Source organism: Strix uralensis, chromosome 16 (genome assembly GCF_047716275.1).
Source record: "Strix uralensis isolate ZFMK-TIS-50842 chromosome 16, bStrUra1, whole genome shotgun sequence".
NCBI lineage: Eukaryota > Metazoa > Chordata > Aves > Strigiformes > Strigidae > Strix > Strix uralensis.
Genome location: NC_133987.1, coordinates 3,233,751 through 3,248,137, shown reverse-complemented (window position 1 = coordinate 3,248,137; position 14,387 = coordinate 3,233,751). Strand labels below are relative to the sequence as shown.

The following is a 14,387-nucleotide window of genomic DNA, read 5'->3' as shown; positions in this document are numbered from 1 at the left end:
CAGCTCTCTGTGCCCTGGACATTTCCTGTGGAATGGCAGGAGAAAGAGCATCTCCCCCAAGTTGGGTTGCTGTGCAGATAAGTAGCTTTGTGAGGCGCTCGGTGCAGAAAGGCTGCAGCCATCCAGCAGACTCGGACACGGTCCCACATACAATCCCTTGGGCTTAGCCCAATTTGGCCAAAGCCTTTATGCAGACATGGACTAGGTGCTGGGCATGCCTTGCTCTGGTGGAGTGCTCTTCTATATCACCAGATGCATCTATGTTTGTTGTCTACTTAGCATTATTTATCCAAATTTTGATGTTGCAGTTAAATCAATTCATTTTTTTTAGAGGAGTTTTGGCCTCCTAAAGGTCTAGTCTGCTCAGGTTTTTAATATTTCATCTGAATGATCTCAAATGGAAGTCATTTTAATAAAAAACAATTAAAATACAGGGAAAATTTTCACATTTGTCAATGTTTTAAAGTACTTTGCACTTGCCCAGCAAGGCTTCACATGAGCATCGGGGAAGATCTTGCTAATAAAATCCATTGTTCACACATTGAAAAGTAATATCCAACAGCATCAGATTCAAGGAAATATTTGGCAAAGAGTTTGCAGTCCCAAGCAAGCACATCCATATCTGATCCCCAGCTGAGCTGGACTGATGTATGCTGAGGTCTGGTACCACTCCTGGGGTCTGGCCAGGAGCCTGCAGAGATGCTGTGGAAATAGCAGGAGGAAGACACCATTGATGGAGTCAGGGCCAAGAGCTTACCTGTGACCTTAGCTGTCCCCCAGAGGTGGCAGGGATGCAGGACCTGTGTCCTCCCACTGCCTGCAGCTCCAGGGGAGCATGTTTCCTGGGATTTCTCGTCATTTCATACCGTGCCCACCACTCCAAAAAGGCCATTGAATGACTCGAGCGTGTCCAGAGAAGGGCAACGGAGCTGGTGCAGGGTCTGGAGCACAGGTCTGATGGGGAGTGGCTGAGGGAACCGGGGGGGTTTAGTCTGGAGAAGAGGAGGCTGAGGGGAGACCTCATGGCCCTCTACAACTCCCTGAAAGGAGGGTGCAGAGAGGGGGGATGAGTCTCCTGAACCAAGGAACCAGCGCCAGGACAAGAGGGAATGGCCTCAAGCTGCGCCAGGGCAGGGTCAGACTGGCTCTTAGGAAGGATTTCTTTGCAGAAGGGGTTGTTGGGTGTTGGAATGGGCTGCCCAGGGCAGGGGGGGAGTCCCCATCCCTGGAGGGGTTGAAGAGTCGGGTTGACCCAGCGCTGAGGGATCTGGTGGAGTTGGGAACGGTCAGTGTGAGGTTCATGGTTGGACTGGAGGATCTTCAAGGGCTTTTCCAACCGAGATGATTCTATGATTCTATGAAGATCACAGCCCTGCTCCTGCCAAGCCCCGAGGTGGCTTGTTCCAACTCTGTCCCTGCTCACTGGTCAACCTTGGATAATCTCATCTCATGCCTCCATCCCCACATCCCACAAAACAGAGGGCACACTGCTTCTGCAGCTGGGTGGTGTGGCTCAAGATGGGGGTGGAAGATGCTGTTTAAAGGCAAATCATATTTCTGATCTTCCAATGGATAGTGGAACAGCTGAACTTGCCTTGTATTAATGAGGAAATTCTGGGGGCTGGAAAAGATGCTAAAAGAAAAAAAAAAAACCAAACAACCCTAAACCCGTAAGTGCTACAGTCTGTTATTACTTCCAAAGCTTTGCTATGGATTTTAAGCCTTTAGGGATGGTGAGCACACACGTCTTGCACCAAATGCTGCCCTTCATCCCTGGAGGGGCTGTTCCTGAAGACGTAAAGATGCCTCCAAATAATCATCCTGTTGTGTTAATGATGAGTGAGACAGCCCTGCTGGGGGGGCTGGCAGAGCTCCCTCCCGGCTTGTTTGGGAAGGCGCTTGCGATGGGCCGTGTTGGCTTTGGCTTGCATAAGCTTTAATCTAAAGTTGGAGATGTTTTTAGCTGATCTGTGTTAATGTTGGGTGGAATTAACATGCATACGGGGACACCATGTGACCCCCTCCGACCTCCCCCCCCCCTTTTTTTTTCTTTCCATCATTTTAACGGATTCCTGCCAAATCAGAGTGGCTGGTGCCCAGCAGGGCTGGGCTGCAGCCACCAGCAAGATGCCTGCCGTCTCTGTCCTTTACAAGGGAGCCATCATCATCAGCAGGTAATACCCCCGCAGCTGGGGCAGGAATCAGGGAGGGGGCACGGGGCGGCCCTGGGGATCGCAGTGGCCACCTCCATCTAGAGAGCCGAGGGTGATCTGCTGTGGCTTCTCCAGGACCAGGGTTTGGTGGCAGAGGTGGCTTGTGCACAGCAGAAAGAGCTGAAGACATGATCACTAGCGCCAGTTGTTGGGTTTCTTGCATCTCTAGCATTAGTGAAGCTCGCTTCTGCTCTGCCGTTTGTGCATCGCATCAGGGAAAAAAATTGATCGTATTGACGAGACATCTGCTTTACCGAAACCTCTGTCCTTATGTTGTGTTTCAGCCTGGTTTGAGCTATTTCTTTTACTCATGGTGGAGTTGCCTCAGCGGCTTTCTCAAAATACTCTGAAAATCCTGGATGGTAAATTGAACCAGTCTGGACCTAGGGCTGCTCTGGCTTCCTGGGATGCCTTCAAGCTCTGTTTTCTGACAGCCAGATGTGGCCAGTTTGTCCGGTCTCTTGAATATGTGAGACATTGCAAGAATATCAATGGGGTTATTTTTAATGAGGAGAAAAACCTTTCAGTCTGAATCTTAGAGGTGGGTGTTACTAGCTTTGCAGAATGGCTTGATATTTTGAGAGGCATTTTGGATGCCTGAAAAGAGAGTTGCAGAGATTTATTCCTCTCCTGTGTTCTGCTGGACTCAGAGGAGCCTGTTGTGACTCATGGTGTTGGTCCTCCTCAGCTGCACCCAGATTTGGGATCCGATATTGATTCAGAAACTCCTTTTCTCTTGCAACTTAAATCCTGGGAAGTGGAGTATTTTGGGAGCCCCTCACTCCTGGTTTCCTACCTGGCACACCTGGCTCTGGGTCTCTCAGATCAAGGTCCACCCATCCTCATGTCCACCCATCCTCATGTCCACCCATCCTCATGTCCACTCATCCTCACGGGGGTGACCACCACGGCCACCCAAGGAAGAGAAGTGCCGGTGGTCCCGAGTTTGGAGTCCGGGGTCCCCAGCTAGAGCAGAGTGGAACTGGATGCTTTTGGTGTCATTTATTTGGGACGCCCACCTTGCCAGAGGGTGTTTAGGGGAAGACTGTGGCGCAGTTGGGAGAGTTACTTGTCACAGGGGGAAATTCAGGGGCACGATGCTCTTCCACCTGCTTTGGGTTGCAACGATAAGCTCCCACCCTCGACCTGGTGAGGCAGGGACTTGAAACAGCTTGGCAGATCTTCCATTCCCCTATTTCAGACCCCCTGCCAGAGGGATGGAGACTGACAGCGTTACAAAACCTCAGGAGCGGATTGTGCCTGGCTGTCTTCATTACAGGCTGGCTGTATTTGTGAAAGTGGTTTATTCCCAGAACATTGGTCTGAGCTCTGATCTCATTTTCCAGGAGCTGGACAGCTGTCCAGCCCCGTTAATCTGGGGTAATGAATCACAGACAGGTCCATCAGATTTCCGGGGTGGGGAAGATGATGTCCAGCCTTGCACATATTCCTTCATTTATCTGTATAAACTTCACGGGGAGGGGGTTGATTTTGCCAGTGTGGGCTTAATATGCAGGGCCGTGTCCCTTAACCTGTGTGTCTACATCATTTTGTGGGCAATATCCAGGGTGGTGGGAAGGATGTGCTTGTGTGCATGTTGGTCGGGCACCTGTGCATCTGTTTATTTTAGCCCATGAAAGAAAGATGCTTCTCTTTTCTCTCCCAGGACACTCATGGGACCATATGGGATGGATCGAATGGTGCATTGCTTTGATTTCTACAACTGTGCAAATGGGCTGGGTGAGTACTGACCCTCTGCAAGGGACATTGGGGTGGGCTGGATCCCCAGCACCTGTGTCATGATATGCCTCCCTCTGTGAAGTCTGATATCCCACAGAAATATTGTTTCTTGTGCCTGCCTGTGCTGAGCATCTGACAGCAGCTTTTGCATCTGGGAGGTTAAAATAAGGTCAACATCCCAACTAAATCCATTGATGGTGAGGAACTGCAGTGCTGAGAGCTGTGCAGGAGCCTGAGGCCAGAGCCCCTCCCCTGAGCAGGATAGGGGCGGGGGAAAGGCTTTTCAGAATTTTCTGAAATAATTAAATTAAAATTTAGAAAAGTTTTAAAATTAAAAAATTGTAATAATGAAAATTAAATAAAATCCCAAGCACTTCCCAGCTGCCTGCCCCTGCCCTGCTGAAGGCAGGCCCCCCCGGGAAGCCACCCTGACGGGCGATGCAGGGTGTTGCAGCTCTCCTTGGGAATGGCCTGTGTGAGTTGTTTTTGGAAAGTTTGGCCCACGGATAAGTGTATGAGCACTGAGCGAGTCATATGCCCTTTCACCGTGCTCTGAACATCAAAGCAGGGAAGAGAAGGGAAAAGAGATGGTCATAGCCATCAGAACATGAGAAAGAGCCACAGGTTCATGAAACTCAGCCCAAAATGATATAGCATAGCATCTCATCTGACCTCTGTGTATCCGGCAGCATAAATAACTGGCACTCTTCCATGGACTTTATAAAAACCTGCAATCCTGCATCAGGATTTCTCGGGGTCCACCACGCAGTCTCCTCCATAATTTTTAATTGCAAGTGCAGTCCATCGTCCCGCAGAGCAGCTGTGGGACCCTTGGTGAGGTCCTGTGGTGACCATCTGGGGATCCCTCCTGAGAAGTCAAACTCACCAGAGAAACAAGTTCAGGTTTTCTGAGACCTGAGATTAATTACAGATTCATTATTGGATGTTTCCAGCCCTTGGGTAATGGGGCTTTCTGTTGTGGAGGAATGGCTTTGCTGACTCTTCCCCCAGTCTTCTGTTCATGGTAGCTCAGAGCTCAGAGAAATGTCTTTGCTCAGTGAATGTGATATTTTAATCTCCAGAAGTGGATTTGGTTGAGTTGATGGGATTTTAGCTGTTGGGTTAGATTAGCTTGTTAAAGGAGGAGATCCAGAAAAGCCTGATGGGGCTGTTGCTGACCTCTGGCAGAAGTGCACAGATGTTGCAGCCCCCTGTGAGTCACTTTGCTGGGTACCAATACTCCTCCTTTCTCCCAGTCTGTGGCTGGCTGGTCTTTGCAGGGACTCACAGATCCTCTACAGAGTGATGTGCTGCAGGAAGATACAAAAATGTAGATTTTCTAATGCCACCATTATCTTTCTTCATCTTCTCTTGTGAGGCTTGAAACACCCAAGACAAGTGATCATCCTCCAGCAATCACCCCTCTCCGCTGAGGACCAGTGGTGCTTGCAGGAGCCCCATGTCTGTCATAGGTGTAGCTGATCAGAATATGGTTTTTGGGGAAAAAAAGGTACCTCCATGAGTTTCTTATGTTCAGATGCGGGTGTTATTCCAGCAGAGTTTCTTTAGAGCAGCATCAGCCCGCTCGGTGCCAGCGTGGCAGGTCAGCGTTTGGCCCCGGGTCTGTTGCTCTGTGGCTTTAGGTGGAAACCCACATGTGAACCTCAGCAGAAGTTCAAAGGGGTTTCCTGGTGGCTCCTAAAACCTGAACTTTGAATTAAAGTATAGCCATCAAAGGGAAGTGCTGATTAAGAAGCATTTCTCAGAAACACTGAGATCCCATTATCTTGACCTTCATCTTCTTAGGACAGGACAGCAAGTGATTCACCTCCAATCTGTCCCTTCCTCCAGACAGAAAAACCTGGCTGGGGCTGCAAGATCAACAGAGGGATTAAGGGAAATGTAATTGAACATTGCTAGCTTAGGTGCAAAGCAGGTGGCCTCTCTCTGTGCGGACCACTTGGAGTGTGGCATGGTGGCCAGTGGGGTTGGGATGAGCTGGAGATGATTACAGTTGGGCTAAACAACCCGATTAGCCAGAACGTGCCTTGACCTGTGGTTTGCAGAGCTGGGAGCAGGTGAGATGATAGCCTGAGAAGTTGAGAACTGTGACACTGGCATTAGTGGGGTGGGATTAGATGCATGAGAGAAGCATGAGGGTCTTGAAGAAATTGCTAGGATCGCTAAGAATCTAAAGAACATGCCATCTCAGTCAGTCTAAGCTGTATGCCCACCTGGAGTTTCCCCGTAAACATTTATTCTGCAAAAGAGAAAATACTGGGGATGTGGGCATCAGCTCCAGGACCTTTGTCAGAAAAGAAAGATTAAATAGAGGGATCCAAAATAGGCTAGATTATCTGGCCCTAAGTATGACTTAATAAGCATTATACCAGACTTTGATGCTGTGATAATTAAAGAGCCGTTATTTACCGACACTGGGCCCCAAATATAAATTTGATTGCAGTAAGAGTAAGACTCCCAGGAATGCTACCAGCACAATCTTTGATGATTTGGGTTTGTTGCAATCAGTCCTGGGCTGTCCCACGGCTCAGTCGGAGCCCTGGCAGGGGTGAACCCTTTGTCCTCCTCCTCCTCCTCCTCCTGCTCCCCACCCTGGTGGGGACTCCCTGGTGCATCTCTCAGGCAGCAGGACTGGCATCCACAGTGCCTCCACGGCGAGTTGATGGGTGGGAGGGCAGCATGGGCAGAACCTGGCAGCACCCATCTGGTTTGCTAACAGGGGAGTTAAAAGTCAGGTTTTTTTCCTCCCCCCTGTCAAAGTTTGAGTGTGTCTGGGAACAATACTGTGAGTAATCACTGATTTTAATAACAAGATCGGATTTTCTCCTGGCATCGTTGAGGATAAAGGAGGATAAACTTCAGCCGTTATTACAATTGATTTGCGGACACAAAAGGGAAATGAGTCATTATTGATTTGATACCTCAGCAGAGGAGCTTGTCACAAGCAGGTCCCGTTGGGCTGCTGGGTCATGCTACAGCTGTGCCTCGTCTGAGATGCAAATTTTTACATGGTTTCTCTAATGCATTTTATAATTCCTTATCACTTCGTGTTCTGGTGTGAAGAAAGACATACGATGACTTCTTGAGTTACCACCTTGGCTTAAACCAGACTTCCAGTGCCCTCCCCATCCAGGGGAACTGATGGGGCTCTGCCTCTGCAGGACCACTCCCATGCCAGGGGTTTCCCAAACCCATCCCAAGTGCAAGCCTTCTCCCCAGCCCACCAGCCGCCACCCCAGCCCAGTGGGGAGCCGAGAAGCTCTCCAGATGAGCATCCTCAGTGATGAGTGGGTTTTACCTTCTGTCAGCAGGCTTTTGGGCTACAGCATCTCTTCCCTGCTTTGGACCACAGGTGCCTGACCTGTCCCGATGCCTTGGTGAGGCGCATGTTGCTCAGAAATACCTCATTTGGGCAATATTTCCAATTTTAGTGAATTTCTTTAAAAATGCAATGAGGGACAACATTGGTGCCTGTTCCTGGGGTGTTCTGCTCTGAGTTCCCAGTGCCATCGGTAAAACAGCTCCTCACAGACACTGGGGGGTTGTATGGTTAATTTGTCAAACCCAGGGAATAAACTCCATCACCCAGATGGGACCAGAGTTTTGTGCTTGGGAGAAGCAGCAATTGGTGCATATAGGAAAGAAATAAAAAACTGTAATAATCTGGTTTTAATCACAATTTTAGTGTAAAGTGACTTGAGAGACAAGGTCTTTCCCTAGAGGTAGCTGAAAAGTGCAAGAGTCCTTAGAGCAGAGCTTGGGTTATAATTACTTGTCCTGGGTAATCCCAACCCAGGGTCCACTCCTCTTCCTCCCTGCTTGCTTTAGAAATGGGTCTTGTGTTTTGGGGAAGAAGCTGTGCTCTGCTCCCCTGGAGGGAGGCATTTCTTGCATCCCAGGACCTCACCAAAGCTCAAGCAGCTCCTCACCCCAGTGCAGCAGTCAGAGGATGAAGCTGGCTTGATGCTGGCAGTGGCCCTCTCTGCAGTGCTGCCTGGCCTCAGCATGCCCTCCTGTCCAGAGCAGCAAAATGCCTGACCGGTGGCTCTCAGGAGAGATTTGTTAATTAAAGCCAGGCTTTTTAATCCTTCTGTCTATAGCCTGGATCTTTGAAGCAGGACTTCATGAGTCCCAGACAAATAAGTCTCTCGGGCCTTTTCTTGCCAGCCAACTTACGCATGCCGGCAGGGACAGGTCCTGTGGCTGGAGAGGTGGCCGTGCAGAGCACAAGCCAAGGTGTTACAGGGCATCCAAGCCACGCTTCCACAATGGGAGGTTTCAGGGCCACACCAAATGTCATCTTTGCACCCTGTCTCCTGACTCTGGGCTGCTCCTCCCGGGTCCAAACAGTGACAAAAAGTGGCTGCTCCTGATGTGTATCTCTGCCACTGGTGGCAGCTTCAAAGGCTGCAGTGGCGATGCTGCTGGAACCTGGCAGGCAGGCGAGCTTGCAGTGGGGATGTACTGAACTGTACTGAACCTGGGGCTTGTCCAGGTGTTGCACCTCAAAGGGGGTCTCCTGCGGGAAACGCTTGTCCCCAGTAATGTTTCCTATGACATGTCTCATCAGAGACAGCACAGGCTGAGGCATCCACAGCAGAAACAGATCCTTTCCCATCAGCGATGAACTTGGACCTGCTTGAGTGGGTCCAGAGGAGGCCACAAAAATGATCAGAGGGATGGAACACTTCTCCTATGAGAACAGGCTGAGACAGTTGGGGTTGTTCAGACTGGAGGAGAGAAGGCTCTGGGGAGACCTTCTAGCAGCCTTCCAGTACTAATAAGAAAGATGGGGACAGACTTTTTTAGCAGGGCCTGTTGTGGTAGTTTAAAACAATTGTCCTAAAAGAGGGTAGATATAAGGAAGAAATTTTTTACGATGAGGGTGGTGAAACACTGGCAGAGGTTGCCCAGAGAGGTGGTAGATGCCCCCTCCCTGGAAACATTCAAGGTGAGGTTGGACGGGGCTCTGAGCAACCTGATCCAGTTGAAGATGTGCCTGCTCACTGCAGGGGGGTGGGACTAGTTGACCTTTAAAGGTCCCCTCCAACCCAAACCATTCTGTGATTCTATGAACCTGAGTTTGGGGAAGGTGGTTGCTCCTTGCCTATGCCTTTTTTGGGAGCTTTGTCTCTGTAGCTGTTGGTCCAAGCAGGTGCTATCAGACGCCTTTAGCCTTTGTGTGGTGTCAGCAGTCCCATTCTGTTTCTCTGCTGCTGCTGCTGTAGCTCAGGGGATACACGGGGCTTTCCAGAAATGGTTTTTAAAAGGGGTGTCAGGCAATGCCAGCATGCCTGGGGGTGGTACCCAAGGCTGCCCTCCAACACGGCCTGTGGAAACTGCGGTTCTTCTGCCTTTGTGTCATGGGCACTTCTTCCTCCAGGTATTAAGGTAATTGGTGGCATCAAGGAACTCACTGGAGAAGAATACGGAGTTTATGTCAAGAGGATCCTTCCAGGGGGTGTTGCTTATGTGGACGGTGAGTTAAACGTGGTGCAGTGTACCACAAAGGCCGAGAAAAGCCAAAATCCAGTGTATTTATTTTATACGTTGCTTTGTTAGACATTTCAGGTGCTTCTGCCCAGATTTTCCAGCAGTGTGGGATCTTTCTTACTGTGGCAATCGCTGTAACACCCAATGGCAGCCATGGCTTGCTTTCTACAGCATATAGAGGATTGTTTTGTGTCTTTAAAGCAAGACCCATCTCTGCCACACAAAGAACTTCACTTTGCTGCCTGTCCTTTCCCACATGCCACTGACTGCCTGTAGCCCCAAAGTGGCTGGAGATCCTTTTGCAAATTCAGCTCTGCTCTAGGCCACTGATTTCATTGTGAGTGTCTTCAAATAAGGAGGTATTAGGCAGGCCTCTGCAGAGTTCACCTTTCATAACTTAAGCCAGAAAGTTGGTTTTTTTTTTAATGTTACAACATAATTTTTCCATCTAATAAAGAAAAATAAATCCAGAACAAGTGGAAGTGCCACTCGTGGTTTTCTACCTGACCTCAAACTGAATTAACTAAAAGCTTTATTGCATTTTTTGGCATTTACTTTTGTAACTTCCTACAGCAGAGGAAGTGCTGCAACACTGGCACAGGGTGTTCGGGGAGGTTGCAGAAACTTCATCTATGGACCTCTTGAAAAACAGGTCGGATGAGCATCTCAGGAACAACCTATGCATATTTCATCCTGTCTCTGGGCAAAGGGAGGAACTGCCCAACCTCTCCTAGTCCCTTCAAGCTGTATTTTCTGCAGTTTCTATCCATTAGTTTTCTTTTCTAGGGCGCCTGCAGCCAGGAGACCAGATCCTAGAGGCCAATGGAGATTCCCTAATTGGGGTTACAAGTGAGAGGTACCATATCCAAATGGAAATTTTGCATTCCTGTTGCTTTTGTATAATTCTGTGAAGTGGTTTAGGCTGTGGGTTGCATGGAGGACACCAGGGCATCGCTTTGTCTGCACTCTGACGTAGCCAGCACCGTTCCCGAGGGCCAGCTTGGGAATTATCAGATGAAAAGTTTCTGTATAAAAATAGACCAGTGAACCCAAACTGTATTTGTGAGATATTCAGACATTTCCCAGAAATGCTCCTGGCACCCCCACTCCATCTGCTGCAGCTTCCCAGCAAGCCCCACTGCTCCCAGTGCCGGAGATTAGCCAGTGCCTAAGCTTGACAGTGCTGCTCTGCGCAGGGGATTCCCTCCAGAGCTGCAATCCAGCCCCTCAGCTCCCTGCCAAGAAAATAATTAACTGATCCAGAGGAGTACCACACTTTTGGGGAACCCCTGTTCCATTAAACATAGTGCTAGCCTGCTGCTGCCTTGCACTTCTGCATGGCATGCTTAGGCTGGGTGGATGCTTGCGAAGCAGCACAAGGAGTTTCTCCCACTCCCAAACACCCAGAGCAGCTGGGTTTGATGAAGGAGGTCCCCAAGGACACCTCTGTAGCTGCAGGGAGGCTGCGTCTGGCCCCCAGCACCCTGCCCTGACTCCCGTGGGGACACATGTATTTTGAACCAGAAAGCAGCCATCCCTGAGATGGAAACTTCCCAAGGGAGGAGATGTGCTGGGAGGTATTTGCTCACCACCACATGCATCTTCTGGGTCTGGTTTGTTAGTGGGGACTTCTAATTTATTGCAGAAGTGGGAAAATCAGGCTGTGACTGGGCTGCCCTCCGGCCCCACTGCCAGAGCAGGGAACAGGGGTGTTCCACAGGCATCCAGCCAAACAAGGTCACTTCGTTGCTGACGGGGTTTGCACAGGCCAGGGTCTCTGTGCATCTTGCTGTGAGCTTTGGTACATGGCTGAGTAAGCTCAGTGGAGCACCACCACGAGCCAGCATTGACATGTTGTGGTCCTTGTCTCGCAGGGCCGTGGACATCCTGAGGACGGCATCGGCCACCAGCCACATGCACCTACTTATAGCCCGCGATGATGATGCCAGGTAAGGGGTGTGATCTCACGCCAGGAAGGGGGATGGTGGCACTCATCAGCGCTGTAACTGGACTTCCTTTGAGCTAACCAGGCTCAAAGCCCATGCTGAAGATGGAGGTGGTCAAGGGTCTTTGGTAACTGTACACTGGTGGGAACATGCTGGAGCTGTAATGGGAAGGGAAGCAAAGCTGGTGGCTCCCAGCTGCAGAATTGGCTCCAGCCCAGACTGTTCTGGGTCTGTGGGACATCCTGGCATCGAGCAGATTTCTGCAGGTGCCTCCCCAGTGAGGACCAGGGCAGCTCCAGCCTCCACTGTAGGGTGGCACGGGCTCCTTCAGGTCTTCTGTGTGGTGCTGAGCTACCTATGGCTTATCACATCCCGCACAGAGCTTTGGATGAAGATGTACAGGGACAGCAGGATCTTCCCTTTCTTTCCAGTTAGATACATTGAGTTAAGGTCCTCCTTCCATAGAGGACTCCTCCTCTCAGGGAGGATGAGCAGTTTCTCCCTGAAAACTGTCCCCTCACCACTCCCTGGAAAAGCTTTCTTTCTCTAGAGAGGCTTGGAGGATTCAAAAGAAGAAGGAAAGAGTTCAGTTTTGCCTTGGCCGTGTGGGACAATGATGGTGTCATGACAGAGGACAGGGTTGTGGAAACCAAGGTATGGGGTTAGTGGCATCTTTGCTTGCATCCCCTGGGAGATCTGGCACAATGGGCTGGAGCATCCTCTCCCATGAATAGAAACACAGGTCTGGAAACTTGAGGTGCACCAGGAACCACCAAAATGAGAGTGGGTTTAGGCAGAGCATGGTCATGGGCAGGTAGGCTGGTGGCACTGAGGCTTTGCACTGCATGTGGGTGGCTGAAGATCACAGAGTTGTTTCCTCAGTGTACCCACATCCCATTAGCGTTGGAGATGATGGTTTAATTCCTTATCCATCAGCACCTGTGGAGCGTTACTGCCTTAGCAGAACAGTGAGAGTGCTGTAATGACAGGGATGAGACTAATTTTGACACAGTAATATACTGGTGGAAGAATTATTTGCTATTAATGACTGACTGCTTTTTACCTATGATCTTCCGGTGAAAATAACGTCTCAAACTATTATACTAACTGCAATCCTTCAGCAGCTTCTGAGGAAGCACTGGGTGAAGCGAGCAGGTCACCAGAACAAGATTCTTTTGGTCCAAGTAAGGATGCGCAGGATGCACTTCAGTGCTGCAGCACTCCCCTGCGCTTGCCTTGGAGGGGAAAGTGGCAGTGGGCACTGTCCCCTCTGGGTGGCTGTTGCCCCGGCTGGTCCCCAGCAGAAGGGATGGGTTCTCACAGCTGAGCAGCTCCCTGTGCTCATCAGCAGTAGGACTTGCTCAGGGAAACACTTTATTTCTCAGACAGAGCCCCCAAAGCAGGTTTTCTGCCTTCACCCATGTTGATCCGTTCCAAGCTGTTCAGGAATCTCAATGTGCCTCCTAATATCTTAAATTGCAGCAGATGTTTCTTAAAACATATGCATGCATGGCTTTGTCAGCAGCTCCAGCTCCTTTGCGCATCTGTTAGCAGCCCTGTGAAGGAGCTGCTTGAAAACCAACTGAGAGAGTCAACAAGACTTGAAGCAATTTATTTGGCCTCTGTTTGCTGTTGGTGATCTGTTAAATCTTCAAAAGGTTAGCTGGTGGGAGACTGGGGAAGTAATCAGTTTATTATTTTTTTTGTTAAAGATTTCCAGAGATTTCACTTATATAATCATCTCACAAACTGTTTAATGCATGAATACATATCTCCAGGATTAAGGGCCGTGGAAACAGGGGAAGGACTTTTCTGCTTTCTACTTTTTTTTTTTGTCCTTAGTTTTGTCTTTATTTCATTGATGCCCTATTATCTTTAAGCCTGTCCTTGAGCGTGGGCGAGCAGACAGCTCTCTGTCTGGCTTGAAATGGGCTCTCTGACTTCCCAGGGATTGTCAGCTCTGGAGGTGATACCCACGGAGATGCTGCGCCATAAACTCCCGTGAGTTGAGGGCAGCCTTGCACCTTCCCACTGCCCAGCAAAGTGGTTCACGAGACATGAAAGCCAAAGGAAGACACGGGGAGGAGTGTAACTCAGTGTATTTGCAGATACTCGCATGCAGGTCGTCTTCATAAACCCTGAGCGCATAAGGCACGCTGGAGGAGGAAACGTATTGGCTCTGGGTTTGGAAGACGATCCAACCCACCTGCCAATTTTCCCAATGACTCAACTGAGTAGCATTTTGTTGTGGTTGCCCTCGGGTGAATTTGACTCATAAATGCTATTATTTGTCCCTGGAGTTAATTATAGGCCCAAATTACCTGTGCTCTTAATGGAACTCAGTCCTGGCGTGTATAAGATGCATGTTTTCAGCCTGTCGCATCAGACATGCTGCAGAGAGCAGCAGTAATGCTAGGGCTTAAAGCAGAAAATTCAGATTTAGAGCTGGACACGCTGAGTTTGGATGATGGTTGGATCTGATTTTCGTCTGTGCTCATCTTTAGCTAATGAGGATAATTTTATTGCATACGCATAATTATTGTTTATTCATTCTCAGCCTCAAAGTTACAATAGTTCCTTGCTTCTATGCGTTGCACAGATATCATCCTGGTCTTTCAGGTTTATCACTGTGAGAAAGCCAGTTTGTGCTGCACCTCCTAGTATTCACATGATAAAATGCTAAATACATTGCATCTCCGCATGATATGCACAGTCATCTTGGTGAAAATGGGTTGTTGTATTAATAGGGCTTGCACAACAAGCAGTAAGGAGAGCAGTCTGCTTTCCTGTAAGTGCACAACCAATATCCAGGAATCAGCAGAGAGGCTGTTGCTGGAGCTCGTGCCCAGCCTGGTAGGAATGCAAGGTCATAATCCCTTCTCTCCTGCGAGCCCTGCGTGTGGCAGTGGCAGCTCAGCCCACAGGTTTGTTCATCTGAGCACTTGGTGCAAAACTGGAAGGCAGTGCTGGGCCT

At 49.4% G+C, this 14,387-nt stretch overlaps 1 protein-coding gene across 2 annotated transcripts in view; it reads left to right on the top strand.

Moving 5' to 3' along the window:
* LOC141950804 (syntaxin-binding protein 4-like) overlaps nucleotides 1-14,387 on the top strand; it is a 49,908-nt gene that overhangs the window by 10,917 nt on the left and 24,604 nt on the right. The window contains exons 1-5 of one of the 2 annotated variants that reach the window (XM_074886124.1): nucleotides 2,094-2,174; nucleotides 3,880-3,953; nucleotides 9,358-9,453; nucleotides 10,254-10,323; nucleotides 11,342-11,416. In XM_074886124.1, coding sequence (XP_074742225.1) covers nucleotides 2,128-2,174; nucleotides 3,880-3,953; nucleotides 9,358-9,453; nucleotides 10,254-10,323; nucleotides 11,342-11,416 — 362 coding nt within the window. In that variant the 5' untranslated portion in view covers nucleotides 2,094-2,127. Of the gene's footprint in view, nucleotides 1-2,093; nucleotides 2,175-3,879; nucleotides 3,954-9,357; nucleotides 9,454-10,253; nucleotides 10,324-11,341; nucleotides 11,417-14,387 lie in introns of those variants that run through there. The other variant, XM_074886123.1, reaches the window with a different exon arrangement.